Source organism: Bufo gargarizans, chromosome 2 (assembly GCF_014858855.1).
Source record: "Bufo gargarizans isolate SCDJY-AF-19 chromosome 2, ASM1485885v1, whole genome shotgun sequence".
Taxonomy (NCBI): Eukaryota; Metazoa; Chordata; class Amphibia; order Anura; family Bufonidae; genus Bufo; species Bufo gargarizans.
Window position 1 is genome coordinate 273612860 of NC_058081.1, and position 27049 is coordinate 273639908.

Here is a 27049-nt window from a genome sequence, read left to right on the forward strand (position 1 = left end):
ATACCCATGACCCATGTTACTACGGCAACAATGGCAACTGACCATCCTTAATAATTTAAAGCAGCTCTGTCACCAGGATCAACCCCATTAACCAGAAACTGCCTGGTGGTAGGGCTCATCGTGCTGATTAAAACGATACCTTTCTATTGTCTGTATGCTAAACAGCTGCAGAGAAATCTATGTTTATATTCATATGCAAATACGAAGTTGGAGCACCAGGGAGGCGGGGCTAAATTGTTTGAGCACTGCTATGTGCTCCCCTCCCTTTCCTTGATTGACAGGGCTAGACATGCTGAGGGCAGAGCTGTGTTCTAGCAGCTACATATCATATACACCACGTACTATAGCTTCACCACACTGAGATGTGCCCAGAAAGCTAATATACATATTTCTGCTTCATTCACAAGCACAATATACGATTAGAAAGACACCAGTAATGTGTTTAGCTTATAGGCATCTCTATGTGCTAATGCTATAGATTGGTGATAAGTGCATGGTTTTGCATGTAGAGATCCCAAGTTTGAATCCTGGGAGAGACTTCCAGGTTTTTCTTCTTCCACATTTAACTCATAATAAAAGTCTATAGGGTAATTTATTAAGACTGGCGTTTTAGACACAGGTCTTAATAACCCCTATAGCTGGTGGTGGATCTGCCGAAGTTGAAAAGACACGCAGGCTTCTACTTAACTTCAGCATATCTAGCGCCAGAGTAAGACAGCTTCTGTGCTGGTTTAATTCAGACCATTTTCTATGCCTAAAACAGGCATAGAAAATAAAGAATGAGATGGGTCTGTACACCTGCATAGTAAAAGACCCTCTATATATCATATTGAGAATAATGATTTTAGGCTTAAAAAGCTAATAAATATTGCAGGTTTCTTTAAAACCACATATTGTGCATGTGACTAAACCAGTAATAGTTTTATTTATTTTTTTGCTCAGAAACCTGAAAAAAAAAAAAAAAAAAACACACATTCTCACTATGGTAAGGTCTTTTATTGTTATTATATGGATTATATATTTATTGTAGTATAACCTTTTATTATGGGTTAAATGGGAAAGAAAATTTATAACAGAAAAAAGTATGTTAACTAGGAACATTTCCTGTATGTGTAATGGTCCTTACCATTGCTGTAGTAATGTAGAAATATTGTGCACTTACCGTCACCGTTAGCGACTCCGCAATATCTTTATGGCTCACGAGCTGAACATTACCATCTTCATAATAATGAACCTGTATGAAAAGAAATACATTTTATAAATAGAATTTACTTAAAGGGAGCCTGTCATCAGCATTTCACGTTTGTAACCCTTCCCTTAGCTTTCTAGCATCCTTACAGTTAATAAAAACGTTACCTTTAGCATCAATCCTGGACTTATAAAACCATCAAAAAACATCTTTGTAACATATGCAAATGAGGGCTCGCAAGAGCCCAGAGGGCGGTGTTACCCTCGTAGGTGCCCTGCTAGCTCAGCCTTTTCTTCGCTTCCCCCCGGCCATCCTTTCCCTCTGACCGCCTATCTACTAACTTGCTGTTTCGCCGAAATCCCGCGCACTCAGTCCGTCGGCCGGCGCATGCGCACTGCGATGCCCATTCCTTGTACGGCATCACAGTAATTAATGCGCAGGCGCATTAATTACTGTGATGCCGTACAAGGAATGGGCATCGCAGTGCGCATGCGCCAGCCGACAGACTAAGTGCGCAGGATCTCGGATATATATATATTATATATATATATATAGCGCGTTTTAATTTTATAAGGGGGGGTAAACCGTGGATTTGAAATAAAGTGGCAAACCAAACAGAAGCAATAAGTACTTCTAGAGCTGAGCCTAATTTGTCCGTTACAGGGTACCTATAATTTTAACAAACTGGCATATCATAGTTTTTGATAGTGGGGGTCTAGCTACTGAGACCCCCACCAATCTGTACACTGAAGTGGCAGAAGTGCTGGGCTCCTTTGTCTGTTCGACGTGTTCCAGAGGACAGGTCATCTGTTAAAAAAAAAATAAAAAGTCTCGGAAAACCCCTTTCAAGGGAGTCTGTCTCCATAATGTGAACATATACAGCACTTACATTGTCCTGTAGTACACCTATACATGAATGTAATGGTAACTTTGTTATTTTCTTTACACTTACAGAAGCAAGAAAAACCACGTTTAATTCATATGTTCCCAAATAGTGCCAGTTTGCCGGCGCGTGCGCACTAGTTGAGGCGATGCCATGCCCACAATGGGCATCGCAGTGCGCATGCCCCGGAGAGACCTAGGGATGACGCAATGGAATAGGAGGGCGGGCAGAGGTGGGAGTAACCATGAAAGAAGGCAGAGCAGCCTGGGCTCCTACACACTGAACACCGCCCATGGGCACTTGCGAGTGCTCATTTGCATATTAATTAAACGTCGTATTTCCAGCTTCTGCAAGTGTAAAGAAAATAACAAAAGGTACCATTACATTCATGTATAGGTTGTAAGTGATATATATGTTCATACTGTGGCGACAGGTTCCCATATTTCAGGAGATGTACAGACAGTGCTCAGTATGGAAGGCACATTCCCTGCATGTACACCAGGTAGAACCCTAGGAAGCATATAGCTACTAGTGTGGTCAGAGACAGGTCCACAGTACAGCAGTAACCCCCATGATGACATTTACAATACCAATATCAGTCGCACAGACAAGGGGGTTCTAGCTCTAAAGCTACCCACTTACCAAAACTTTGAGAACACGATTCTTTAAACAGATTATCTGGGTTCAGAGCTGTACCCGGACATATCCCCAATTTCACCCAGGCAGCCCTTCTGATATAAGCATTGGAGCATGAAATGCTCTCCCTTGCCCTAAGCTGGATCACGCAGGGCAAGGGCTGTTTTTAACACTACTAGGTGTGGCTAGGACAGAACTAAATCCTGCCCATTAGTGCCAGTGACATCACAGGGCTCACTGCAGAGCGGGGGGGGGGCCCTCCGCCTAGCAGTCCCTATGGAGAGCCCAGTATGTCACCGGAACTCCATAAAATGCCTTTGCCCTGCATGATTCAGCACAGGGCAAAGGAGAGCATCGGAGCATGAAATGGAGGGCTGCCTCGGTGAAAACGGGGATAAGTCAGGGTTCAGCTCTGAACCCAGACATCCCCTTTAAATAACAAGATTTAGCTCCGTATGGTGCACATCACGTAGGATTTGATTAGTCTATTTCCTATTACCTTGGATGCCAGTAAACCCTATATAACCCTTTCACTACCAAGGACATAAGTAAAAGCCGCCATGGCTGTAGCTAAACTGCCATTTTTTAGAGCAAAACATATTAAAAACGATATAAAGGTAGCATAACCATAATCGCACTGGCCTGCAGAATAGTCTTTATATTGGTTTCAGCACACAAGGAATGTCTTAAAAACAAAACCCAAAAAACAGTATGGAGGTGAAATTGATAAAAAACTATTTCAATACAAGATATGGTAAATCAAATGAAGCCATTAAAAACTACAACTCGTTGCGCCAAAAAACAAAGCCCTTATACGGCAAAGTGAACAGAAAAGTAAAAAATAAATAAAAAACTCTTGGCTCTTGGAAAACAGGGAGGAAAAAATAAAATAAAAAAAATTGGCGGCAACCTTCAGCTTCATGCTCAGAATATTTCATATGATACCATAAACATTATTTAGGCGCAGCACCCTTTGTAGGGGCCAAGAAAGCTGCAAGTGACAGCGTGAAGAAAGGTCATACCCTATTAATATCACTGTTCCCCTGTACAGCCTACTGACCCCAGGGAGAGGATACAGGGAGTGTATGCCAAGACATTGGGTTTTTATTTTTGTAAAGATAATTTCATGTAGACGTAGGCATAAATGACATAAATGAACACAGACTCTACTTGCATTAGAGTTTTATAAAGTCAAACTCTACATAACCATACCTGAATTTTTAGAATGCCGACCACCTTTGTAGTGGATGGTGTGATTGTAAACTTCCATTCTGCCCTCCACCGTCCATTCCTGTAAAACAAATTAAAATATGTATTTCATTTTTTTGTGATTTGATAGAAAACAATATACACACTGCAAACTTAGGTTCAGCTCATAAGAGCTGCTTATATCATTACTATACAGAAATGTTCCTGAAGATGCTTGGGAGCAGAAATATTTCAGGTGAAGAGCAGAACAAGGTCTATATCAGGCATGCTCAACCTGCGGCTCTCCAGCTGTGGCAAAACTACAACTCCCATCATTCCCGGACAGCCTACAGCAGGGCATGGTAGGAGTTGTAGTTTTACAACAGCTGGATGGCCGCAGGTTGAGCATCCCTGGTCTATATAAAAAAACTTATAGGGTAAAAAAAAACTTGGTATTATACAAGACACTTTTTCGGGTGAAAAAAGTCAGTGTGTCTTATAAAGCGAATACTAGTAAGTGCTTCCATTATAGAAGTGCTCACTAGTATGCAGGAGGCGCAGGGAGGGGCGAGTGTAGCACTGCTAGTGCTGGCTGTACTCATCGCTCCCTGGTCTTCCTTGGGATCAAGCTGCACTGTCATGACTGAGTACAGTTTTAGAACCTAGTGCACGGGCCCAGAGAAGACCTGAGTGCAGCAGCTGGATGTGCAGAGTCTGAAGCATTAGAGGCAAGTTCAATTATTTTTGGTCTCATATGGGGGTCTGATCTGAGGTCTGATGAAGACTGGGGGTCTGATTTCAGATCTGATAAAAAAAAAAAAAAATAATCTGATTTTCCTCCTCTAAAACCTAGGTGCGGCTTATAAAGTGAAAAATACAGTGTGTGTATATACATATATAATATCAAACGCAACACTTTCGGTTTTGCTCCCATTTTGCATGAGCTGAATTCAAAGATCTGAAATATTTTCTACATACAGAAAAGACCCATTACACTCAAATATTGTTCACAAATCTGTCTAAATCTGTGTTAGTGAGCACTTCTCCTTTGCTGAGATAATCCATCCCACCTCACAGGTGTGGCATATCAAGGTACTAATTAGACAGCATGAATATTGCACAGGTGTGCCTTAGACTGCCCACAATAAAAGTCCACTCTGAAATGTGCAGTTTGAGCACACAGCACAATGCCACAGATGTTGCAACGTTTGAGGGAACGTGCAATTGGCATGCTGACTGCAGGAACGTCTACCAGAGCTGTTGCCCATGCAATGAATGTTCATTTCTCTACCATAAGCAGTTTCCAAAGGCGTTTCAGAGAATTTGGCAGTACATCCAACCGGCCTCACAATCGCAGACCACGTGTAACCACACCAGCCCAGGACCTCCACATCCAGCATGTTCACCTCCATGATCGTCCGAGACCAGCCACTCGGACAGCTGCAGCAACAATCGGTTTGCATAACCTGTCAGAAACCGTCTCAGGGAAGCTCCTCTGCATGCTCGTTGTCCTCATCGGGGTCTGGGCCTGACTGCAGATCGTCATCATAACTGACTTGAGTGGGCAAATGCTCACATTTGATGGCGTCTGGCATGTTGGAGAGGCGTTCTGTTAACGGATGACTCCCGGTTTTCACTGTTCAGGACAGATGGCAGACTGTGTGTGTAGTGTCATGTGGGTGAGCGGTTTGCCGACGTCAACGTTGTGGATCGAGTGGCCATGGGGTTATGGTATGGGCAGGGGTATGTTATGGACAACGAACACAGGTGCATTTTATTGATGGCATTTTGAATGCACAGAGATACCGTGACGAGATCCAGAGGCTAAAAAAATGCCCACAAAAGGTGCGTGCATTCCGCATTTTATGGAATGTTCAGCCCATAATCAAACAGTTCTATTCTATTTTTGGGGGGGACAAGGTGACAAAAAAGAAAAAGAGAAAAAAAAAAAAAGCGAATCGCACGATTTAATTTTTCTGTTACAGTGTTCACCGCATAGGAGATTTTACAAATATTTTAATCGTTTGGGCTTTTTGGACGTGGCGATATGTAATTATATATATATGTGTGTGTGTGTGTAAAATTGGGAAAGTGGGTGATTTTTACTTAATATTTTGGTGAGTTTCGTTTTTTTACCTTTTTTTTTTTTAAACTGTTTATTAAATAACCATTTCCCCCTTAGGGGCTGGAACCTGTGATCTTTTAATCCCTTGTCCTAATCACCCTGATAGAGCTCTATTAGGGTGAATAGGATCTCACACTGATTCTGCTGCCCTGTGCTTAGTACACACAGCAGCAGGGAGCCGACTATGGCAGCCAGGGCTTCAGTAGCGTCCTGGCTGCCATGGTAACCGATCGGAGCCCCAGGATTACACTGCTGGGACTCCGATCAGAAGCTGCCACTGTACCACCAATGAGGAGGAGGGGACTCTGTGGCCACTGCCACCAATGATTTTAATACTGGGGGGTGGTGGGCGCACTGCGCCACCATTGATTTTAATACTGGGGAGGGGGAAGGCGGAGGATGCACTGCGCCACCAATGTTTTAATATTAGGGGGTGGGGGTGAGCAGCGCAGCCATGTTCTCGGATACTGGGCTGTGCAGTAGCGTGTGTGAAGTTGATTCACATTATTATGACCACGTCCTGCTTTCGACACTGCCAGTGCGTAGTGCCTTGAGCTGGCTTGGTGGGTATATAAAGTGTGTAATAGGCGGTCTGCAAAAAGAGACGATTATTGGCTTTCTGGCCAAGGGTGACAGTATTTTTCAAACTATTTTGTGAACTGTTCATGTTATTGGGCCTGTCAGTGTCCCTATAAAAATGTTTTGTACAGTTTCCACCAAATAAAAATAAAAAATAAATTAGGCCCCATGTGCCATGTAAAAAATTGTTGCAAAAATTGGGTAGTTCAACACATAAAAATGTTACAACCACTTGAACTACCACAAGCGCTAAATCACAAAAAAAATAAAAATAAATTAAATTAAAGTGTTAACAAACAAGCGCTTTCCCCACTAGTAAGGTAAAGTGCTTCCTGCTTCGCGCCTGTAACTATGGGGCAGGAGGAGGTATTAAGCTGCAGTGAAGGAACTGAATGTGTATGAATAAGCAAGATGGAAGGAAATGTTGGCATTTTTCTGTGTATTTCTGGTAAAAATGATTTTGTAACAAGTTCCTGCAGCATGGCCCCTGAAAGACTCATACTTACCTGCCCCCCCCCCCCCCACTCCATTGCAAGGGGTAAGAGTCAGGTTTTACTCTATGGGAATAAGCTGTCACTGTAGGGGTTTGTTATCCTGGTGGGTGTGGTGTTCAGTGACATATTGTGTAACATTAAAGGTTAGGTTTTAGTTCTTTTTTCACCTCTTTTGGTGACAGGTAGGGAATTACTTACCAGAAATTCTTAGCTTGAAACTGATGACTTTCGATGCATGCAATTATCGTTTGTTGCCCATCTATTGTTTTGCCATACACCTGAAAACAAAGATTTCTACAGTGAGAACCTAGTAAAGGGGTCCTGAAACAACATGCAGTCCAAGTTTTAGTAGGACCCACTACTTACAGTACAAACTCCACTTGGATAATGATCTTTCACATAGGATCTCACTGCAGTGTCAATGACGTTCCTCCAAGACTCTATGGCATTTTCTCCTTCATAGGGTCTAGGGTCACTTGCCTCCTTTCTCAAGTGATCAAATTTGAATGAAATCTTGTTCTTAGGATCTAGGAATCTTCCATTACCAAGATCTCCATGCTCTGTTATTAATACCTGAGATAAAAGAAATTGACATATTAATCCCTTAAAGGGTTTATGCCACGATTCTGATTGATATACAAAATGAAAATGAGCCATCATATAGTACATGACAATACAGTCCTGTACCTCACATAGATCCAGAGATCTCCACATTCCTTGCTCCAGTTGCCCTGCTAGATTTATTTCAAGCAGGCAGCTCAGGGGGTGTGTCCTTTCTGCTGCAGCCGTTTCCCTGTAACTGCCACAGCTTCTAACAGAACATATGGCTGGTGACACATTGAAGGTTTAAACTGAGCGCGTGTGACCACCAAAGTGAAGTGGACAAGAAATAAGGAGAAGAATAATTAACAGGTGGCGCTATACAGAAACATTATCGAATAACTCAGTGGCTATACTAAGTTTTTAATTATAGGGGCTGGTTTGAAAACGGTAGATTATTTGTGGTACAACCCCTTTAAAGAGGTAATCCCCTCCCACTTTCTCTTCAACTGCCTTTCTGCTCCTGTTATGTGGATTATGATATGCTCAGCTCCGGGTGACCATTCCTGATGGTGCTATACAGTTTAGTATGAAGCATCAGAAGTCTGCCTCAGAAAAGCTTCCACAACCAGCCATACAGGAGAATTCGCTGCTTATACAGTATCCAGTGCAGCATCCACTTCATACACAGCCCGCTCTTCAGAGCTATAACTCCACCTTGGAAGACAGATGTTCTGCTCCATTCTGCCCAGTTTGTCCAGGTACGTAAGCCAGCAGCTGCACATACATCACAGGTGGTGAGGACTGAATACAGAACCAGTGCAGAGAGCTGGATGGGAGAGGCTATACTGGTCACTGTGTGGAGGAGACTCCCTTCACCCACCCTGTATCAGCTTTCCATCCGCCTCCTCTGAAGTGCACACATACAAAGATAACACTGGGATCACATCAAAGCACTGACAGCTCTGATAATGGCTCTGCTAGTCTTATATTATATATTTTCACTAAGGCCCGCAATTGTGTTCTGCATTTTGCGGAACGGAATTGCGGACCCATTCATTTCTATGTGCTGCCTGGATACGAAATTGCGGACCCGCACTTCCAGGTCCGCAATTCCATTCCTGAAAAAAATGTAACATGTCCTATTCTAGGGATATTCTATTAGTGCCAACGATGTGCGGTCAGCAAAATGCGGAACACACATTGCTGGTGTCTGTGTTTTGCGGACGTGTGAATGGACCCCAACTGCCAAACCAACATAAAAAAGCTGAGAATGCGCCAGAGCCGTCGAGAGGAGGAGGCAGCTCGCTATGACAGTACTGGGAACCTTCACAAGGCCCTATGCTGTCATAACAACTGATCAGAACCCTGCCATTTCTGCAAGGGGCCGCCAATCAGAGGGAGAACCGTCCCTCTTTCTAACCACACAGATGCTGTGGTCACTATGGACAATGGCATCTGAGGGATTAATCAAGATCGGCCACTGCTGGCGGGTGTCTTCTATATTACATAGCCAGTACCTGCAATGTATAGAGTGAGCTCAGCATGTGAAGCCACTCCATACGATCTCTTGTACATATGGCGTTAAGGGCTTAAAATCCAAACTGACTGCTTCCTTCGAAAACAACGACAGTCTTAGGCCTCTTTCACACTTGCGTTGTCCGGATCCGGCGTGTACTCCACTTGCCGGAATTACACGCCGGATCCAGAAAAACGCAAGTATACTGAAAGCATTTGAAGACGGATCCGTCTTCAAAATGCTTTCAGTGTTACTATGGCACCCAGGACGCTATTAAAGTCCTGGTTGCCATAGTAGGAGCGGGGAGCAGGGGAGCGGTATACTTACAGTCCGCGCGGCTCCCGGGGAGCTTGAGAGTGACGTCAGAGCGCCCCATGCGCATGGATGACGTGCCATGCGATCCATGTCTGTGGGGCGCCCTGACGTCACTCTGGAGCGCCCCGGGAGCCGCACGGACGGTAAGTATGCTGCTCCCCCGCTCCCCGCTACACTTTACCATGGCTGCCAGGACTTTAGCGTCCCGGCAGCCATGGTAACCATTGAGAAAAAGCTAAACGTCGGATCCGGCAATGCGCCGAAACGAGTTTAGCTTAACCCCTTAAGGACATAGGACGTACCGGTACGCCCTATTTCCCGAGTCCTTAAGGACCAAGGACGTACCGGTACGTCCTGACTTTAAAATCGGCATTCCGGCGCCGCAGGGGTTAATTTGAACAGGATGCCGGCTGAAATCATTCAGCCGGCATCCTGTTAAAACGCCAGGGGGGGTCATGTGACCCCCCCGTGTCGGCGATCGCAGCAAACCGCAGGTCAATTCAGACCTGCGGTTTGCTGCGCTTTTTGCAGTTTCTGATCCCCGCGGTCCCTGACCGCGGGGATCAGAAACTTCAGAGTGTCTAAAATCAATATAGTACACCCCCCCCTGCACCCCTGCATGATTTGATGGCAGCGGGTGGTGCAGGGGGGTTGTCGCAGGCGGTGGGGGCGTTGCGGGAGGCGGGCGGTGCGGCAGGCGGGATCGCGATCCCCCGCCCGCCTCCCATTGAATAATCGTTGGTGTACAGTGGGTATACCAGGGTGCCAGCACATTGCTGGCACCCTGGTATAAACGGCTGACATCGTTGATGCGATGTCAGCCGTTTAACCCTTTCCATACAGCGGTCCGTACGGACCGCTGTATGGAAAAGGTTAACAGTAAAAGGGAGCTCCCTCCCTCTCCGATCGGGGGGCTGCTGTGCCTTTGCAGCCCCCCGATGGGAGAGGGAGAGAGCCCCCAGACAGCCCCCCCAGAGCCCCGTCCTTACCCTTCCCCGTCTGCGCAGTTCTGACCATAACTGAGCAGACGGGGAAGGTTCCCATGACAACAGGACGCCTGCTCAGGCGTCCTGCTGTCCATGGTGCTGAACAGATCTATGCTGAAAGCATAGATCTGTTCAGTGTAAGTAAAATACAGTTACAGATACCTATATAGGTTCTGTACTGTATTTTACAGACATCAGACCCACTGGATCTTCAAGAACCAAGTGGGTCTGGGTCAAAAAAAAAAGTGAAAAAAGTGAAAAAAGTTAAGATAAAAAAAAAAAACATTTATCACTGAATAAAAATTAAAAAAATAAAATAAACTACACATATTAGGTATCGCCGCGTCCGTAACGACCTGATCTATAAAACGGTCATGTTACTTTCCCCGCACAGTGAACGCCATAAAAATAAAAAAATAAAAACTATGAGAAAATTGAAATTTTGCCCACCTTACTTCCCAAAAAAGGTAATAAAAGTGATCAAAAAAGTCGCATGTACGCCAAAATAGTACCAATCAAACCGTCATCTCATCCCGCAAAAAATTTGACCCTACTCAAGATAATCGCCCAAAAACTGAAAAAACTATGGCTCTTAGACTATGGAAACACTAAAACATCATTTTTTTTGTTTCAAAAATAAAATCATTGTGTAAAACCTACATAAATAAAAATAAAGTATACATATTAGGTATTGCCGCGTCCGTATCGACCGGCTCTATATAAATATCATATGACCTAACCCCTCAGGTGACCACCATAAAAAATAAAAATAATAAATTGTGCAAAAAAAGCAATTTTTTGCCATCTTACGTCACAAAAAGTGTAATAGCAAGCGATCAAAAAGTCATATGCACCCCAAAATAGTGCCAATCAAACTGTCATCTCATCCCGCAAAAAATTAGACCCTACTCAAGATAATCGCCCAAAAACTGAAAAAACTATGGCTCTCAGACTATGGAGACACTAAACAATTTTTTGGTTTTAAAAATGAAGTTATTGTATAAAACTTACATAAATAAAAAAAATTGTATACATATTAGGTATCGCTGCGTCCGTGACAACCTGCTCTATAAAATTACCACGTGATCTAACCTGTCAGATGAATGTTGTAAATAACAAAAAAAAAAACGTGCCAAAAAAGCTATTTCTTGTTACCTTGCCGCACAAAAAGTGTAATATAGAGCAACCAAAAATCATATCTACCCTGAACTAGTACCAACAATACTACCACCCTATTCCGTACTTTCTAAAATGGGGTCACTTTTTTGGAGTTTCTACTCTAGGGGTGCATCAGGGGGGCTTCAAATAGGACATGGTGTCAAAAAAACCAGTCCAGCAAAATCTGCCTTCCAAAAACCGTATGGCATTCCTTTCCTTCTGCTCCCTGCCGTGTGCCCGTACAGCGGTCTACAACCACATATGAGGTGTTTCTGTAAACTACAGAATCAGGGCCATAAATAATGAGTTTTGTTTGGCTGTTAACCCTTGCTTTGTAACTGGAAAAAAAATATTAAAATGGAAAATCTGCCAAAAAAGTGAAATTTTGAAATTGTATCTCTATTTTCCATTAAATCTTGTGCAACACCTAAAGGGTTAACAAAGTTTGTAAAATCAGTTTGAATACCTTGAGGGGTGTAGTTTCTTAGATGGGGTAACTTTTATGGAGTTTCTACTCTAGGGGTGCATCAGGGGGCTTCAAATGGGACATGGTGTCAAAAAACCAGTCCAGCAAAATCTGCCTTCCAAAAACCGTATGGCATTCCTTTCCTTCTGCGCCCTGCCGTGTGCCCGTACAGCAGTCTACAGCCACATATGAGGTGTTTCTGTAAACTACAGAATCAGGGCCATAAATAATGAGTTTTGTTTGGCTGTTAACCCTTGCTTTGTAACTGGAAAAAAAATATTAAAATGGAAAATCTGCCAAAAAAGTGAAATTTTGAAATTGTATCTCTATTTTCCATTAAATCTTGTGCAACACCTAAAGGGTTAACAAAGTTTGTAAAATCAGTTTGAATACCTTGAGGGGTGTAGTTTCTTAGATGGGGTCACTTTTATGGAGTTTCTACTCTAGGGGTGCATCAGGGGGCTTCAAATGGGACATGGTGTCAAAAAAACTGTCCAGCAAAATCTGGCTTCCAAAAACCATACAGCGTACCTTTCACTCTACGCCCCGCTGTGTGGCCGTACAGTAGTTTACGGCCACATATGGGGTGTTTCTGTAAACGGCAGAGTCAGGGCAATAAAGATACAGTCTTGTTTGGCTGTTAACCCTTGCTTTGTTAGTGGAAAAAATGGGTTAAAATTGAAAATTAGGCAAAAAAATGAAATTCTCAAATTTCATCCCCATTTGCCAATAACTCTTGTGCAACACCTAAAGGGTTAACGAAGTTTGTAAAATCAGTTTTGAATACCTTGAGGGGTGTAGTTTCTTAGATGGGGTCACTTTTATGGAGTTTCTACTCTAGGGGTGCATCAGGGGGCTTCAAATGGGACATGGTGTCAAAAAAACTGTCCAGCAAAATCTGGCTTCCAAAAACCATCCGGCGCACCTTTTTACTCTACGCCCCGCTGTGTGGCCGTACAGTAGTTTACGGCCACATATGGGGTGTTTCTGTAAACGGCAGAGTCAGGGCAATAAAGATACAGTCTTTTTTGGCTGTTAACCCTTGCTTTGTTAGTGGAAAAAATGGGTTAAAATTGAAAATTAGGCAAAAAAATGAAATTCTCAAATTTCATCCCCATTTGCCAATAACTCTTGTGCAACACCTAAAGGGTTAACAGAGTTTGTAAAATCAGTTTTGAATACCTTGAGGGGTGTAGTTTATAGAATGGGGTCATTTTTGGGCGGTTTCTATTATGTAAGCCTTGCAAAGTGACTTCAGAGCTGTAGTGGTCCCTAAAAATTGGGTTTTTGTAAATTTCTGAAAAATTTCAAGATTTGCTTCTAAACTTCTAAGCCTTGTAACATCCCCAAAAAATAAAATATCATTCCCAAAATAATTCAAACATGAAGTAGACATATGGAGAATGTTAAGTCATCACAATTTTTGGGGGTATTACTATGTATTACAGAAGTAGAGAAACTGAAACTTTGAAATTTGCTAATTTTTCCAAATTTTTGGTAAATTAGGTATTTTATTATGCAAAAAAATTAATTTTTTTGACTTTATTTTACCAGTGTCATGAAGTACAATATGTGACGAAAAAACAATCTCAGAATGGCCTGTATAAGTAAAAGCGTTTTAAAGTTATCAGCACTTAAAGTGACACTGGTCAGATTTGCAAAAAATGGCCTGGTCCTTAAGGTGAAAATGAGCCTGGTCCTTAAGGGGTTAAGGCCGGATCCGGATCAATGCCTTTCAATGGCCATTAATTCCGGATCCGGCCTTGCGGCAAGTCTTCAGGATTTTTGGCCGGAGCAAAAAGCGCAGCATGCTGCAGTATTTTCTCCGGCCAAAAAACGTTCCGTTCCGGAACTGAAGACAGCCTGATGCATCCTGAACGGATTTCACTCCATTCAGAATGCATTAGGATAAAACTGATCAGGATTCTTCCAGCATAGAGCCCCGACGACGGAACTCTATGCCGGAAGAAAAGAACGCAGGTGTGAAAGAGCCCTTAGGACACCGATAGCGATGAAAAAGATATTCCTATCTCAGTTATTCATGGCTGAGGCTGGTATATTTGTCCCATGAGGAAGCCAGAGATGGCTGATTTTCAGAAACCTCTAAGCTTGCAGTTTCCCGACTCCCAATAACTTCTATGTGATTTACAGAAACAGTGCAGCACAGTCCTCTCAGCTGTTTCCATAACCTGGCTGCTGTATTTGACGAGTACTCCAATCTCAGCCATGAATGACTGTGTAAGAATACCCCTTGAAACAGAGAAAACAGATCTATTTTGCTGTCCAATTTTCAGACCTAACCGTTTTAAAAGTTCTGGCTCCTGATATCAATGGCTCTTCAAAAAAAAAAAAAAAAAAAAACACACAACAAAAGAAAGAGACGCCAGGCATGAAGTATGGGCATAGTGGATGTGAGGGTCAGTCCTGTATGCATCTCCACACTATAATCGTGCATAACGATCAATATACAGTCAGGTCCATAATATTGGGATATCAACACAATTCTAACATTTTTGGCGCTATAGACCACCACAATGGATTTGAAATGAAACAAACAAGATGTGCTTTAACTGCAGACTGTCAGCTTTAATTTGAGGGTATTTACATCCAAATCAGGTGAACGGTGTAGGAAGTACAGCAGTTTGCATATGTGACTACCACTTGTTAAGGGACCAAAAGTAATGGGACATAATAATAATCATAAATCAAACTTTCACTTTTTAGTACTTGGTTGTTAATCCTTTGCAGTCCATTACAGCCTGAAGTCTGGAACACATAGACATCACCAGATGCTGGGTTTCATCCCTGGTGATGCTCTGCCAGGCCTCTACTGCAACTGTCTTCAGTTCCTGCTTGTTCTTGGGGCATTTTCCCTTCAGTTTTGTCTTCAGCAAGTGAAATGCATGCCCAATTGGCTTCAGGTCAGGTGATTGACTTGGCCATCGCATAACATTCCACTTCTTTCCCTTAAAAAACCTCTTTGGTTGCTTTTGCAGTATGCTTTGGGTCATTGTCCATCTGCACTGTGAAGCACCATCCAATGAGTTCTGAAGCATTTGGCTGAATATGAGCAGATAATATTGCCCGAAACACTTCAGAATTCATCCTGCTGCTTTTGTCAGCAGTCACAGAGAACCAGTTCCATTGGCAGCCATACATGCCCATGCCATGACACTACCACCACCATGCTTCACTGATGAGGTGGTATGCTTAGGATCATGAGCAGTTCCTTTCGTTCTCCATACTCTTCTCTTCCCATCACTCTGGTACAAGTTGATCTTGGTCTCATCTGTCCACAGGATGTTATTCCAGAACTGTGAAGGCTTTTTTAGATGTCGTTTGGCAAACTCTAATCTGGTCTTCCTGTTTTTGAGGCTCACCAACGGTTTACATCTTGTGGTGAACCCCCTGTATTCACTCTGGTGAAATCTTCTCTTGTTGACTTTGACACACATACACCTACCTCCTGGAGAGTGTTCTTGATCTGGCCAACTCTTGTGAAGGGTGTTTTCTTCACCAGGTAAAGAATTCGTCGGTCATCCACCACAGTTGTTTTCCGGAGCTCACCGATGCGTTCCTTCTTTTTAAAAATGTTCCAAACAGTTGTTTTGGCCACGCCTAATGTTTTTGCCATCTCTCTGATGGGTTTGTTTTGATTTTTAAGCCTAATGATGGCTTGCTTTACTGATCGTGACAGCTCTTTGGATCTCATCTTGAGAGTTGACAGCAACAGATTCCAAATGCAAATAGCACACTTGAAATAAACCCTGGACCTTTTATCTGCTCATTGTACTTGGGATAATGAGGGAATAACACACACCTGGCCATGGAACAGCTGAGAAGCCAATTGTCCCATTACTTTTGGTCACTTAACAAGTGGGAGGCACATATGCAAACTGTTGTAATTCCTACACCGTTCACCTGATTTGGATGTAAATACCCTCAAATTAAAGCTGACAGTCTGCAGTGAAAGCACATCTTGTTTGTTTCATTTCAAATCCATTGTGGTGTATAGAGCCAAAAATGTTACAATTGTGTCGATGTCACAATATTTATAAACCTGACTGTATAATGCACAAATTTAGGCTCCTTTCACACCTGCGTTCAGGTGTCCGCTCGTGAGCTCCGTTTGAATGGGCTCACAAGCGGCCCTGAACGCAGCCGTCTGGCCCTAATGCATTCTCAGTGGAGGCGGATCCACTGAGAATGCATCCGCCTGCCAGCGCTCAGCCTCCGCTCCGTGAGCGGACACCTGAACGCTGCAAGCAGCGTTCGGGTGTCCGCCTGGCCGTGCGGAGGCGAGCGGATCCGTTCCGACTTATAATGGAAGTCAATGGGGACAGATCCGCTTGAAGATGACACCATATGGCTCAATCTTAAAGCGGTTCCGTCCCCCATTGACTTTCAATGTAAAGTCTGAACGGATCCGCTCAGGCTACTTTCACACTTAGAAAATTTTTCTAAGTTATAATGCAGACGGATCCGTTCTGAACGGAGCCACCGTCTGCATTAATATGAGCAGATCTGTTCAGAACGGATCCGATCGAACGCTAGTGTGAAAGTAGCCTTAGACAGAAATAACAGATTAAAAATAACAACTGTGACTATAGTAAAAAAAATGGGGAACAATCACCACATACCTGATCTTCATAGCCTTCAATTTTAAGCGGGGTGAACTGATCCAAGTTGTATTGTGCAAAGGCACTAAATGTAGAAAACAATGTTATATATCAACTTGTAATAATACAAGGTCCTGTCATAAACTTTACACAAAAAAGTTAATGAACCAGCACCTAAAATATAGCTGAAAAGTCTGTGCACTAATTCCTGCACAATGCAAGTCACAAGCACGTGGTATAAAAGAGTTCTTAGATAACTGCTTGCCCAAAGGACTCCCCAGAGATCGGAGAGCCAGGCCCCTGGTATGGAAGTTGCCTCCACATAGGTAACACTTCCCATTATACCAGCCTTTTCTGTATGGCCAAGAGCATCCTACTTATTCCCACCAGCCTTGCATGAAGGTGGACTACTTTTATCAGTCTTCTTGCTATTGTTCAGCTGTCAAACTTCATGCTCCTGATTGTCCGAGGCACATCTGCCAGATGAAGCTTTGGCAAGCAAATTACATACCGCCAGCCTCAATGTAAGTTGACTGCTAGAAATTTTATAGACCATTCAGTAGACGATACCTGCACCCACTCAATACCCTTCCCTTTAAAACTAGAAACAGCAGTACCCTGAAAAACGAAGTTAAGTCAGGGTGGTATTCTATTGCATGAAAAACCATTTAAAAAAAAAAAATCTAATTAAAAAGGGGTTGTCTCACTTTAGTAAATGTCATTTATCATATAGAGAAAGTTAATACAAGGCACTTACTAATGTATTGTGATTGTCCATATTGTCTCCTTCGCTGGCTAGATTCATTTTTCCATTTAATTACATACCAGTACTTCTCGTTTCTATGGTTATCACCACCCTGAAAATTCATCAGCGGTGGACGTGCTTGCACACTATAGGAAAAAACGTTGTCTGACACTGGGTTCACACCTGAGCGCTCGGTATGCGCGATTGTACCGGCGTTTACAATCGCGCATACAGAGACAAGCGAACGCCCATTGTCGCGCGTTCCCGAATGTCTATGTACGGGAATGCGCGACAAAACGCCCCAAAGAAGCTCATGTACTTTTTGGAGCGTAGGGCGTTTTACAGCGCGATCGTACGCGCTGTAAAACGCCCAGGTGTGAACCATTCCCATAGGGAATCATTGGTTTCTCCTTGTTAAGCGTTTTACAGCGCGTAGGAACGCGCTGTAAAACGCTCAGGTGTGAACCCAGCCTTATGCGCACTCCCACAGTCCCGGCCACCAGAGAAGTCACAATTTTTTCCTATAGTGTGCAAGCACAGCCACTGCTGATGGATTGGTCATAACCATGGAAAGTATATAATGAAATGGAAAAGGGAGTCCAGCCAGCAAAGGAAGCAATATGGATAATCACAATACATTAGTGCCTTGTATTAACTTTCTCTACATGATTAATGCAATTTACTAAAGTGAGACGTCTACTATTTTTGTGAAAACTCCATGAACCTGATACTTACTGAGCAGCACCTTCCCTGAGCAAATTATCGTTGTTAAGCAGGAGCCGAACATCTGCATGGGAAAAATTTTGTGGAAGAAATATTATTTCAGAACAAATTCAGACAATACTTGCCAGTCTGTAGTATGTGCAAAAATGTACCTTTATATTTTTCAGCAAAGCATCACCCTTTAATCTGAAGACATGCACATGGCCAAACAGTCATTCACATTTCCATATAACCACTGTGGGGATCAGGAGAATTTAACAATCTGCAATGTATATCATTACTTGATTTTGCTTCTTTTCATTCTTAAATGGCTCTTGAATCCCTGCCTCTATCTTATTTAGTGCTCCTCTGCCATGTGAAATCCACATTTGGCTTTGTATATGCTGAATATAGCCCTTTAGTGGTTATTTCTGTAGGAGACGAGAACTGAAGAGAGGACACTCCAGAAAGATCTGTATTCAGCATCTACAGAGCTAAATACGGATTTGGCATGCTGCAGCCAGTGAAAGGCCAATTTCACACAAGCGTGTTCAGTGTGATGAATACGCTCCGTGTGCCGCAGGTATTGCCCGTCCTGAATGCTACTCCTATGACATTAGAATGGCGCAGTACAAATCATTAGAGTTGAGGTCAGACATTGGAAATCATGATAATGTCAAGGGAGCAGCATCCAGGATAGGAAATACCTCTAATACACACAGTGTATTTCTCGCAGTCCCTCAGAAGTGAATAGAGCGGTGGCTGCACTTCTGTGGTGCGCTCTCCATTCATTTCTCCCATTGAAATGAATGGAGAGCAAGCCACACATGCACAGTACAGTCTCCTTCACTTTCAGGGTCCATTCTAAAGATAGATGAGGGTCCCACCTCTAAAACCTGCACCTACCTGACTTTGATGGCACATCCTAGTGATATGCCACCAATGTCTGAGATAACACAACCCCTTTAAGGATGAAAATAAGTAAATTCAGCAAATGTACATAGCGGATTATTTTTCAAATCACCTGATCCACACATAGGCAGCAAAGGAGGCCGCGGGTTGACCACCCCTGCAATAGTGTGTGGTGACATTAGCAGCTGCTAATTGGCCTCTGGGCTTACCTTCACCTGCATGAAGGTGCCCGACTTTGGCATCTTCGGTAGCAGTGTAAAATAATCGCCATTGTCCATATCATTTCCAAGATGTTGTTTTTCTCCTTATACTGTGTCGGCGCTGAAATCAACGCAAGCGTAGATAAAAGATATTGGGGAAGCACTGGACACCCCACTTTCAATGCAGGCACAGTACAAAGAGAAAAGTGCCATCTAGGAAATTATACGGGCAGCAGCGACTGTTCACACCATTACCCAGGACTCCAAGGTGAGGCACCTCCATGAAGGCTAAGGTTAGCTGCTGCTTATGCCATCACGTGCTTCTGAATGGCATTACTGTAATTTACCAATTTGGCCACCCCCTTAGAATAAAAATGTAAATGACACTTCAAAGATTCCCTCCCTCTGACAGCTTTTCCAGCTGGAATGCAAGTCTGGAAATAGGCATGACATGACCCGATATTTCCCACAGAAACTAGCATGCATTTTGGGAAATAGTGTGTATTAGCACTGACGTACATGCATCTTTTTATAAAGAATGGCAAATCTGATAATTGTACAAATCACCAATAACAACCAAAAATGAAGCAGATTTCCATCAGGAGGACTCGGCGATCAGCTGTTTCAGAAGGCACTTTCACCGGTAGTAGCACTGCAGCCTTCTCTCAGCTTTCCCTAGTCCGAGTGATGTCACGTTCACGTGCTTGGTGAGCAGGGAGAAGGCCAGGGAGCTCACAGGGGGGGTGTGGATGCCATCTCAAGTGGCCGATTAGTGGGGATCCCGAGGGTTGTGGCCCCCACTGCTAAGATACTGATGACCCATCCAGAGGATCGTTCATTAGTTGTTAAGTCTCTGAAAACCCTTTTAAATACCATAGACCATTCTTCAGCCCATGCCCCCTACTCAAATACATCAGAGGAGAGACCATGGGAGTTGCATGTAGAGACATGGGATGTACTCCCAAGAGGCTGAGAGCCTAAAACCTACATAAACTTTTCTAGTTAGTGATTATTGCGGCAGCCATAGCCAGGCCATGGCTTCATTCACACAGCCATATGACAGCTTCCCTTCTTCTGCCTTTATCATTATGGCTAAAGGGGTATTCCCACCTCAAACATTTATGGCGTATCCACAGGATGTACCATAAATGTCTGATAGATGCGATCTCTTGACTAGAGAGGTGGCTGAACATCTGGGGTTCCCTCCATTCCCTTCTATACAAGTTCTGAAACTCGCCAAGTAAGTGTGCTTGGCTGTTTTTCTCTCATAGTAGTGAATGGAGAGAGCAGCGCATGTGTGCCCACCTTCAGAATACACCGCTAACAGTATTACTTACCATTAAACACTTCATTAAACTCTCCAGGCGGAGCATGAATGATGAATTTTGCAGCTACACGTACCTAGAAAAATAAAATAAAATGTATAACAAAGTAGACACTTCTGGGGAAGGTACAGGTCAGTCTATGTAAGGCAAGGCCTGAGACGTGCATTTTCAATGTCACAGCTACAATTTGCAGTACTCTTTAACAACATCAAAGCATTAAAAGATGTTTAGAAATACCTCCCTTCCCCACAACGTCCAGGCCCCTCCTATAGATCATACTTACTTGCTCCCCGCGTCCCTCTAAATGCCTGAATGGCCCCCGTTGCATCTCCCCATCGCACAGATCAAAACATCCGGCAATGGGGTAAGCAGCCAAGAGCAGGCCGTGATGGTGAGCAGCCTCCTTAGCATCACCCGCGATGCTAGGCGGCTGGTCACCGCTGCAGCTTCGCCTGTCACTGGATGAAAGGCAGCGATTCAGAGGGAAGTGGGTGCCTGGGAGCAGGGCAAGTATCGTCTATAGGAGGGGCATTTCTACTGTAGGAGAACCCCTTCAATATAATATTAAATAAAGGCCCTCCTTGGGGCCTGTACACGTAGAACAAAGGGTCTACAGCCACTGAAAAAAATAGAAGCCCATATCACATATGAACAATGGCCACCTCACTGCAATATGCCCGAACCTCAGCCATACACCAGGCCGCTGTTTGGCTGACAGCTCTTCTTCTGGAATCAGAGGATTCAGCCGATATTACGCCCATGTTTACGGCCAGCTTTACTAATCCCTTGGGTTCTGACCCCCTGAACCCCCACTGACCACTAGAATGAAGGGCATGCTGGTAAACTGACCCCATAGAATTTGTTTTATATTGCTGAAAAGTGCTACTTTATTTTACTGACTTGTACAGCCCCGACATATTCAGCAGCACGTCTACAGACATCTTCACTTGCTGTCCGCAGTGGCGCTCACAATCTAAGTGCCCTATCAGTATGTCTTTGGAGTGTGGGAGGAAAGCCATGAAAACACAGGGAGAACATGCACACTCCATGCGAATGTCATCCTTGGCCTGACACTGAGCCACAGTGCTGCCCCCCTGTGACTATGCTGTTCACTGCACAATGCCTGGTCATGAGCTGGCTAGGTCAGACAGACTGCCACAAATTCCAGCCTCTACTACTTCCAAATACAGTTTTCCGGAACCGACTGTTATCATCCATTCACAAGATAGGCGATAAATATCAAATTGCTGCTGTGTACATCAGCCCCACAGACATGTGTGAACACGCTATGTAAGCTCCTCCTGGCACTGGTCATGCAGCGATGAGGAGTGGTGCTTGGGCCCTCCATTATAGTGATTGTTGGGGTCTAGTTCAGGCCTATAAAAAGGTGTTGTCCAGGAATGTTACCACAGGGGCCTCCAGCAACCAGTCCTAGAGTGCGTTCCCGGAGAACCCCTTGAATGGCCAGTCATGCCCACCCCACAGCAGAGATTCAGGGTACTATACCACCGACACACAGTGACCTCAGGCTGTCTATGACTGACTATAGATGAAAACAACATTTTTATATGGAAAAAGGTGTAATGGTGGAGAAAACTGAAGATGCTCAGGAACCTGAAGACCTATGAGCACAGTTTTTAAAAGCATGCACCTTAGGCCTCATGCACACGAACAGTCCTCTTTTCCAAAAATGACCCATCATAAAAGTTACACCTACAATTAAAGCGCATCTGCTTCTTTTAGTGTATAAACTGGCATAGTCAACTGGAGCAGCTGTAACACTTTTCAGTGCTCATCACTGCGGCCACGAAAACAAAGAAGTGGCTGACTATGGAATCATCACAGCATAAAAAAGCCTAAGTGCCACTTCAAGAATGTAGCCATATGCGGCAAATGTATTCTTTAACGGGAGTCCATCACCGTGACTCTGGACCGTTATCTGCTGTAATACAGGAGTAGTATGGCAAATAAAGAGTCCATATGGCTATAGTTTCCCTACAGCCCCCCAGTCCGGTCACCTGTGCTGTGCTAACATAATGGAGAGGACTCCTATGCATGCACAGCAGTCCTGACAATGTATATTGATGCAGCTTTGAGAACTGACAGCAAGGGAATGGGCAGCTCCAGATCCGTGTCCGGCACGCACTCCTCCGACAGCAGGGAAACCTCCTTGTAGCACGCTGATCCTCCAGAGATCTTTTCTGGAATTGTACATCAATAAATTGCAGCATTGACAGGCAGCTGCAGCCCGCTCTGCTAGGTCCCCTTACCACTAGCACTTCCTCCTACAGGTCAGGCAGGGTGCACCAGGCCACATATCACTGGATAAGTCAGGTCATGCATTACAAGCATGAAGATCACTTCCCAGCCAGCACAGTGCTCGGTGACTTCCTAAATCCCAGCATGCAATGCAACGTGTAGTCTCCCCAGCAGCACTACAGTCACAGGTTGCACATTTACACCGGTGAAAGGTTTTCCCTTTAGTATTTTATTGGCTCATTCATTTATAGCATAAAACTAACTATTTAGCACTGTATTTCAGCGGTGATATGGGGGCTGCGCAGGCTCTATATGTCCACAGGTCTAGAGGGGCTCACAGGGGTCTGTACAGGAGCTGAGCTGTAGTAACTCAGTATGACCATTACACTCAATGCTGCGCTTCCAACCCCATTCAAAGTGCAAGACCTGAGGCTGCAGAGGGGACAGCGGTCGGCTGGGGTGTCTGGGTTTAGACCCCCCAACCTCAGACCCAAACAGAGCACAAGGCTGAAGACCGGAGCTTTTAGTTACAGGTCATTGGTAGAGCAGGAGTGCGCTGCTCCATCTAAAACACTGTGTACTCTGCTGTCTCCGGCACTCCCATAGAAATGAATGGGGCGGCAGGGTGCTTTTCCAATCAGCCACTACCTCCATTTCAGGGGGGCTCCCGTTCTCATGATCAATGGGGGCCCCAGTGGTAAGAACACCACCAAAAAAAATAGAACATGTCCTATTCTTGTCCGCAATTGCGGACAAGAATAGGCATATTCTATTAGTGCCGGCGATGTGCGGTCCACAAAACGCTAAACGCACATTGCAGGTGTCCGTGTTTTGCGGATCCGCAAAACACAGACGTGTGAATGGACCCTTTATTGTCAGCGCCAGCTGATAGGCGCTGATCGGTGGAGATGCCCGACAGCTCGTTAGACTGACCGATATTCGGGCCGATTGAGCGCTCTGTCCTTATAACTGACCAGTATAATCATGAAGCAATGCTTGTCGGTTTACTGGCGTTTTTCAGCAGGATGAAAGACAGACGGTTATCGGCAGCACATCTCCTGTGTAATCAGCAGCGTTCTGCCAGTCCTTCCATTTACTTTGCATCAGCCTGTGCTGATGGTGCTAGTCTTCCCTGAATATCAGGCAGGTATGGAGGCTCTTAGGATAAGTCATCAAAACCCCTTATATGTGGACATCACCCTTTCCACTGAAACAGCATGCCCTCGATCAACGGTGAAAAAAGGAACCTAAATATTTTACCACTGCTCCAGATGGTGTGCGCTGCCATGCCACCAGCCAGTGCAGTCTTACATGTACCATGGGCACCTATGGCTTCTATTCACACACCGCATTCAGCGCATGCACCAGGAAAGCTCCACAGCACAGGAGCAGCTCAGCATGTACCCCTGCATCACAGGTGTAGGAGGCAGCTGCTCCTCTGGTGGAAGTGGTCACTAGTTGTGGGGCCCCTTATTTTTGAACTACATATGGCAATGAAGGGGTGTGTAGGGCCGACATAATTTTTCTGTCCCCACCCCTGGTGTCACTCTGTCCTGGGTAGTGATGTACACAATGACCACATTGCTGTAGCCACGGTGACTTACCGTACACAGTGATCACATGATCTACGGACCTAGCCAACACCCAGGAGTTGGAGATCCGGCGGTGGGGGCAGGTATATTACAAGGATCCCCGACTGCATCATATGTAGCCTGTGAATACAGCGGACGCACGCTTGCTGGCGCTACATAGCTAAAGGTAGGGGGACCCCCAGCCACAGCCAATGTTTTGATACTGGAATAACCCCTTTTAAGATCCAAATTAATATGGAAGCGCTGGCTCCCTTCTGCCCCATTCTGTACAGCTGCCCTTGCAGTATGGCATTCAGGAGAGAGGGCACGCACTGGGCACTACAGACTAGTAAACAGATTTTAAAATTTAGAAATTCAACTCAAATTTTTCAAAAAGTTCTGATGGTGCCAAACCGGAATTTTGTAACATTCGATTAAAAAAAAAAAGAATCAAAGCAAGAAAGAGAGGGAGAAACAGACCGACAGACACCGTCTGACCGACCCACAGACAGACCGAGACTGACCGACAGACACAGGGAGAGACAGACCGACACCAGCTGACAGAGAGAGACCGACCAACTGACAGACACCGTCTGACCGGCCCACAGACAGACTAACCAACTGACAGCCACCATCTGACCGGCCCACAGACAGACTGACCAACTGACAGCCACCATCTGATCGGCCCACAGACTGACCAACTGACAGCCACCATCTGACCGGCCCACAGACAGACTGACCAACTGACAGCCACCATCTGACCGGCCCACAGACAGACTGACACCGGCTGACAGACAGAGAGAGACCGACCAACTGACAGACACCGTCTGACCGGCCCACAGACAGACCGACACCAGTTGACAGAGAGACTGACCAACTGACAGACACCGTCTGACCGGCCCACAGACAGACCGACACCAGTTGACAGAGAGAGAGACTGACCAACTGACAGACACAGTATGACCGGCCCACAGACAGACCGACACCAGTTGACAGAGAGAGAGACTGACCAACTGACAGACACAGTATGACCGGCCCACAGACAGACCGACACCAGTTGACAGAGAGAGAGACTGACCAACTGACAGACAGTCTGACCGGCCCACAGACAGACCGACACCAGTTGACAGAGAGAGAGACTGACCAACTGACAGACACAGTCTGACCGGCCCACAGACAGACTGACCGACAGACATAGGAAGAGACGGACACGGCTGACAGACGTGACATGATATCCTCAGAGGCTTGCTGATCTGGGGCACAGAGGGGCAGACACCAGCTGACAGACAGGGAGAGACTGACGGACAGATGTGACATGATATCCTCAGAGGCTTGCTGATCTCGGGCACAGAGGGGCAGACACCAGCTGACAGACAGGGAGAGACTGACGGACAGATGTGACAGATATCCTCAGAGGCTTGCTGATCTGGGGCACAGAGGGGCAGATACCAGCTGACAGACAGGGAGAGACTGACGGACAGATGTGACACACACGATATCCTCAGAGGCTTGCTGATCTCGGGCACAGAGGGGCAGACACCAGCTGACAGATGTGACACGATATCCTCAGAGGCTTGCTGATCTCGGGCACAGAGGGACAGACACCAGCTGACAGATGTGACACGATATCCTCAGAGGCTTGCTGATCTCGGGCACAGAGGGGCAGGCCGCCTGCCATGTGTACACACTATATAGAGGAAGTCACTGTCAGGAAGTGTTGGGCTCATGAGAAAAGTTCCCCCTTGCACAGCTCCTCCCGGGGCATGTCGCAGGGCAGTGCTGATCCCACACTGACCAGGCCTCTGAGGGCACAGCCTGGCATCATCATGCTGGAGGCACTGCCATGTCCAGCCTCCGCCGTGGGCACCCTGGGTGGCCGGGTCCCCACCCTCCTGGTTCCTATTTTCGGCTAAGGCCCTACAAGGAGCGGACACACTGGCAGAGGAGGAAGAACCGAGCCGAAGCCCAGAGCAGCAGGTGCCGAGCGGAGCCCGGCTGTCACCCTGTACGGAAGTCACCTGCTGACCCAGCCCGTAACCGGCCTCCACCGGGGCCTATACACAATACCAGACGAGACACAGCGCCCCCCGCAGCCTGACCGTGTACCTGCACAGCACCTCACAAGACCGTGATAATACAGAGTGGACAGGCAGCCAGCGCACGGCGACACACCAACCTTGTCCTCGTCGGACAGCTGATCGTCCACGTCCGCCATCTTCTTCACCCCCTTTTCCTGACTGACGGCGCGCGCGCTCTGAGCGGAGTCTGACGTCACAGCGGGCCTGGACTAGCGCGCGCCCAGGAGGCTCGGGAGCGCGCGTAGTGTCAGGAACGGCCGAGAGTCACGTGGGTGTGACGTCGGACGTCACTGTGTGAGAAGCTGTAGAGGTGTGCTGTGTGCTGGAGCTGAACTCCTGGTGGAGGTGTGGCACTGCAGTCAGAAACATAGATTGGAATCAAGTGTCCATTCTTTATGGGATTCCAAAAATTCAAGGAATTGTCAGACATAATTAAAATCTGAGTGCCCCCAACACCCCTAAATGCTTTACAATGATTACATACTCACCTCCTGTCCAGCGGCTATTTTCCGCGCTACAAGTCTGGTTCTTCGCCGCCAGAGTGCTGTTTGATTAGGGTC

At 45.3% G+C, this 27049-nt stretch overlaps 1 protein-coding gene across 1 annotated transcript in view; it reads right to left on the bottom strand.

Moving 5' to 3' along the window:
• The window catches only part of CAPZA2 (capping actin protein of muscle Z-line subunit alpha 2), a 29298-nt gene extending 2580 nt beyond the window's left edge, over positions 1-26718 (bottom strand). The window contains exons 1-8 of the mRNA XM_044280294.1: positions 26588-26718; positions 20594-20657; positions 18178-18229; positions 16719-16782; positions 7461-7667; positions 7293-7372; positions 3921-3999; positions 1163-1234 (exon numbers count right to left, since the gene is read on the bottom strand). Of these exons, the coding sequence (XP_044136229.1) occupies positions 1163-1234; positions 3921-3999; positions 7293-7372; positions 7461-7667; positions 16719-16782; positions 18178-18229; positions 20594-20657; positions 26588-26626 (657 nt within the window). The 5' untranslated portion in view covers positions 26627-26718. The remainder of the gene's footprint in view (positions 1-1162; positions 1235-3920; positions 4000-7292; positions 7373-7460; positions 7668-16718; positions 16783-18177; positions 18230-20593; positions 20658-26587) is intronic.
• Between the last annotated feature and the right edge of the window lie 331 nt (positions 26719-27049).